Source organism: Malania oleifera, chromosome 8 (assembly GCF_029873635.1).
Source record: "Malania oleifera isolate guangnan ecotype guangnan chromosome 8, ASM2987363v1, whole genome shotgun sequence".
Taxonomy (NCBI): Eukaryota; Viridiplantae; Streptophyta; class Magnoliopsida; order Santalales; family Ximeniaceae; genus Malania; species Malania oleifera.
In genome coordinates this window covers 47,559,941-47,565,701 of record NC_080424.1, presented here as the reverse complement: position 1 = coordinate 47,565,701, position 5,761 = coordinate 47,559,941, and the positions used below count along the sequence as shown (strand labels likewise).

Here is a 5,761-nt window from a genome sequence, read left to right as displayed (position 1 = left end):
CTATCTACCTCCTCTTTCATGGGAAATACGGCCGCATTTACCATATGCAACATGGCTTTAAGCACCTAGGTGATCCTAGTGGACGAGTTGTAGTCTTATGAGGGTTTCCAAGGCAATACCCACAAACACCAATCTCAGTGGATGTTAAATAGGATCGACAAGTAATACAATCATGCTATTTCACATACAGGAATATAACCTTATCACAAGCACACTCCTCCATACATAACTCTATTATATAGACAACTTTAAAACAAATCACTTATACATGTCTCAATAGCATATAGTCGTCAAGAAAATTATAACTCATAGAAAATCAACTAGCAATTACAATTCATGGTTAATAACATCATATAAATCCACGTATAAACAGGAATAATTGCAAGGCATGTGTAAAGTGAATGATTCATCGTACTTGAGTCATCCTTGGACACCTACAGAATGGTCAGCTTGACTCAACCTCGTCGATATACTCTTAAAAACACTCAAGAAGATGGGGTCACTCTCGTGTGTGAGGAAAAACATGCATGATCAAACAACTCACATTCTTTGAAGGACTAACACTTAAAATGGAGTGAACTAGTCTCATGGAAATGAGACCCAACCTATTAACGAGGTATCGGGTCCTTCACCCTAGTGCATTCTCACCAAATCGCCAAATCCTACCAAGACCACCCTAGATTGATAATTCACAAATCATATGTGAATACATCATATGCACCAGAGCACCCAAAGAAGCTTCATATATGCAAGGATATAGTGTGTTGTTTCCTTAGCTTGACCATTTTGCATTTAGAGCAGGTAGTCTATATATTTTTCTCATTTCTTTTTTTTTCTTTCTCTCTTCTACTTATTATTTTCTTTATGTATTTTTTCTTGCAAGGTCAGCTAGGACAATTATCACAACTTCTGTCATCTTCATGCTACTGATAGGAAACTAAGCTCAAAAAGGGAGTTCATCAATTATGTTCATTTCTAAGGGTGGCTTAGTTCTCACGTCTTGAGTAAGCTACAAGGCCTAGGTTTATACCTTCCCACTGAACATCTCTTGCAGGTTTCCAAATGCAAATAAAGAGACTAGCATGCAAATAATATTTGGAGAAGGAAAGTTATGTTTCGTGAACGTAGAGTTCATGTCAATGACTGTAAAAAAATATAAAAATAAATGAAAGGCTCAATAGGACCTCACAAGGGGTCATAGTCACCATGGTTGTTCTCTCAGTGCTCACAAGGAACCCTAAGTGAAACAAATCGCGTGAAAGTGTGTCCTAGCCCAATAAAATGTCATGTGAATACTAGAACTTATACAACAACATTAAAACGAATGAACGCCTAGTCAACACTCATCAAGTGGTAAAACAGGTAACTTGACTATACTACGTGAAACAATGCACAAGCAACTCACTTCATTGTTAGTGAGCATAATAAAGTTATCTAATAGACACAACCTAAGCATGTTACATACAAGCTATATAGAAGTATATAAAGGGCGTCAAAAGTGTTAACATGGCATGCAGCAGACAATGTTCACTTAAAATTTTAAAAATTACATCATTTTTGTGGATAAAATGTGCCATGTAGTGCTTTCCTAACCCCACTAACCCCAAGTTAAAACTTCAATGTCCCTACTGAATTAAGGACAAAAAACACTTGGAAAGCATGAGAAGGAAGCAATGCACGGGGACCATAAAGTAAACAAGTGTACCTGCACAAGTAAGCATCCAATATAAAACCAATATATATGAAGAAAACCAGTGGTACACGAAGCACAAAAGACAGGTAGAAACAAAGCACCATGTATTCATTAATCACCCAGGCAGTACAACTGAAGATAGATACAATACAAGAATAAGTACAGCCATAGAAAAGTCATGGTGATACAAAAAAAAAAAAAAATCAGAAAAAGACAAGTAAAAGAAGAAAAGAAATAACTACATGCACAAGAACAGTACATGTACAAAAGCAAAAGAGCCCATACAATCAGCACTACTCTTCCGCAGTAGAACCACTTGTGTCACAATCAGAGTCATTGCCCACAAGATCATTGGACTCATTGGATGGGGCATGGATATTAGACTGGCGAGTTGCATAAGATCTCTGGCTCGAAGTAGTCTCATCCTCATTGGAAAAACTACCATACACCATCGGTGACTCGGGTGAAACTGGAGTGGGGGTTGGCACAAGAGCAGCTAGAGCCAGTGGTGGCAATGCGGGTTTAGGAGGTGGTGTGTGCAAGGTAGGAGCCTCAAATGGAGTAGTGGAGGAAGGAGTGGGTACACGCGGTGGAATAGGTAGCGGTGGAGCAGAAACATGCAATGGAATCGATGGTGGGGGAGGTGTTGTAAGTGGCACACTAGATGTTAGGGTGGGGGCATCTGAGGTGGCTGCCATGTTGGCAGCCATGGATCATGACAGGTCCGCCACCTTGCTATGCAAGATAGGGTTAATAAGGGTGGGTGGGGTAATCATTTGGAGAGGTATTGGAGGAAATGAAATATCCACAAGCAGAATGAGTGCTAGCATCATAGAAGATGCTGGCTGGCTAGTCAGTTCCCTATCCCCCCATACTTATGTAAGAGTTATTTTCTTGTCCCTTTTTGCTAAGTATTTATATTTGGCATTGAAAGGACTATGTAGCAGCAGATATTGATATTAATATAGTAAAAGGTATTTCCTTTGCCGAAGCTTGACATAGTTTTATCCAATCCTTTATGATTGTGTAGTGAGAGGCTATGCGTTCTCTTCGGAGATTAAGTGGTGAGAGACCACTATCTACCCATGATTTCTATCACCATCTATTTCCTCTCACCCACATCACTTTCATATACATACAACAGCTTATGTCTTCACTTGTTCAAAGTTTGTTTCAAGGATATTTCTGTTGAGATTTGAGTTCGTGGTGAACAAAATTATATCATCCAATGATTTTCCCTGGTAAGATTGTTCTTTACTTCACCTCGAATTGGTTGTGAACCTTTCTTTAAAACATACAAGCCTTAGTTGATAAATAGCCCTTGAGTTATGGCCATTTCTTTAACAACCCGTAGCAGGTCAAGAAACTAACCTTGAGAGTCAGTCGACTAACTTGCTACTACCACTCCAGAATTTAGTTTAAAAATTCATCAAGCGACTGAGGTCATTGGCTTAGTCGACTGACTCGCTACTACCTTCCCAGAATTCTATTTTTTAATTCTTTGGGCAACTCACTCTAAAGACTAGGTTACTGAAGTCATCCAGAACCTTAACTTTCAACATTTATACACTTATTTCTTTATCAATTATGGGAATATTGCTTTGTTAACTTAGACTTATATTCTTGAATGACTGAAATAGCATCTTTAAAGCATATTATTTGATTCCTTTGCGAAAGAACCTTTGATATTGAATTTCGAAACAAATAGAGGTCCTCAAATTATACTACCTCGACATTCTACATGTTCTAAACCTCTCTCAGTTGTTCTTCAACGAAATCCATGCATTCCATGTTATATTTCAATGTCTCACTTTTTTTATTATGCTTTCCTTGTTCCATTGGGATATTTTGTTTAGCTTGGTTATTTGATTTTGGAAAGGGGCCCACATAGTTCATTAGTGCCTTGCCTCTACTCAACAATGCCAATTCTTCCACTGCTTTCTCCAATGCTTCAAATTGTTGGTGATCGGTGTAAGACTTCTCACCTTGTTGCAATTAAAATATATCCACATGTAGGACTTGAACTTAGTGAAGGAAGAGGCAATGAGGGATAAGATGGGATTTCCTAGACATAGACAGACCTAATAGAGCTTGTATTAAGAAAGAGAGAATATATACATAAGGGAAAGGAGTTAGCACAAATCACATAACAAACAAAGTAAGCATGTAAATATGAATGAGGTTTTGAAGTCATTATGTTCATTTGGATTGCACAACATCTTGATTTTTGGTTTCGTAGCCCATATGGGAGTTGTTGCCCTATGAGGGACATGCTACTATGTTTTGTGAGTACAAGGACTTCATTACTTCAATTTATCATGCAATACTAGGATATAATGACCTCGTTCTCTCTATTGAAAGCTCCCTGGTATCCTAATAGTTCCGTATAAGGATGGCCCTCTATCTTATGGATGTTAGGGCTCGAGGTTACTCATGCAAAGTTTCAAGTATACTTGAATATATAATGGTTCCCAAACTATCCTCATTATTGCAATTATAGGCTAGTAAGGTCCCCAATCCTCGTCCATTACAAGCTTGCAATTGAAAGGGTTCGGTCTGAGTGAGGAGATATTCATAAGGCATAAACGGGGAATGATGCCCTATGGAGGTTTGAATACTCTCATATCCTAATAGGTGAGAGTCCGAGTATAGAAATCGTGCAGTGTTAGTGCACAATGTGTATAGGAAGCAAATGAATAAATGAATGCAAATAAATAACATAGAAAAACAAAATAACTTTACCAAATAAAGGAATAGCCAATCTAGAAAAGGAGAAAACACAAGAATGCATAACAACAACACATATAGATTACAAAATAGGTAGAAATCACTAGGTGTATGAAGCTAACTACCAACTTAAGCAATGCAATTATTCATAACAAACACAAATAAAAGGAAGGCAACACATACAAGTGGCTCGACTCTCTAAAAATCCCCAGTGGAGTCACCAAGTTATCGATGTCAGATTTTGTGTGAGTGTGTTGACCAAGGGGGAATGGTTGTCCCCAAAATTAGAAAGAAAGAGGAGTTTAGGTCAAAAGGGGTAAAAACATTTTAAAACAGAGTTAGGACTTTTTTTTTTTTATTTGAAAAACAAAATAGGGAAAATAAAAAAAAATCTTGTAGAAGGTTTGTAAAACACTAGATTCAGAGTTCAGGAGTACACTTGTGCATAGGGAAGGTGATCAACCAATCATATCAGTGATGATTAGCCTCTCAATACCTCTAACGAAACCCGTTTGTAGAACGGTTACCGCAATTACGTAAGTGTTGTCTTCAAAAAGAGAAAGAAAAATAAAATAAAAGAGAAAAGACCCCTTTTGGTTGTACAATGATAGAATCACTGGCTTAGCACTCCAACATGACTTCAAAGAGCCTAGAGTATTGCTCTAAAAGGGTTTGGTCTTAGAACAATAATTTTTGGGGAAAACATAATGATGGAGATTGTGGTGGATAAAAGAAACTATTGGTTAAAAAAGTTAGGCTTGTATTATTGGCTTAGAAAATCAATGTTTTAGAAAAAGGATCGAACTTGTATTACCGGTAGTTTAAAGAGTGAATGAAATAAGTGAGTTTGGAAATGAAAGTTTGAAATAAAATGTGTAGTGAAATGCATAAGTTTTGGAAAATCTAGGGCTTCATCATCAATCTTATTGAAAATTGAGAAAATATTGATACAATATTTTTTGGGACTTTTTTGAAAATATATTTGGAAAAAAGAAGACTTTGACACAAAATAAACTAAATATGGTTTGTTGGGTTTAATGTTGCTGGCTTGAGCCCCAACCCTCCTCAAATCATATGATTCCTGAAGATTCAAACTCCTGCCATGCCTAAGGATAAAGGGAGGAATACACTATACAATAGGATTCCCCCTATTATTCCATTGTTTGATAGAAATAGCTTGTGGGAACCATGTAACGAAACTCATATTTTTGGGGTTTTCGAATATTTTTTTTACATTTTTTTTTTGGAATTTTAAATAAAAACACAATGAAATACATACACATAATACATATATGGGTAATACCTACACAGTTATGCGCTCACGCATGTATATTTACTACC

General features: G+C 37.0%; 1 protein-coding gene across 1 annotated transcript; it reads right to left on the bottom strand.

Moving 5' to 3' along the window:
- Positions 1-1,986: 1,986 nt before the first annotated feature.
- Positions 1,987-2,403, bottom strand: LOC131162667 (classical arabinogalactan protein 9-like). The gene has a single exon (XM_058119272.1). The coding sequence runs from the start codon at positions 2,401-2,403 to the stop codon at positions 1,987-1,989; it is 417 nt and encodes a 138-aa protein (XP_057975255.1).
- Between the last annotated feature and the right edge of the window lie 3,358 nt (positions 2,404-5,761).

Excerpts from the sequence above, each read along its gene's own strand:
- LOC131162667 (XM_058119272.1), bottom strand. The coding sequence starts at position 2,403 with ATGGCTGCCAACATGGCAGCCACCTCAGATGCCCCCACCCTAACATCT.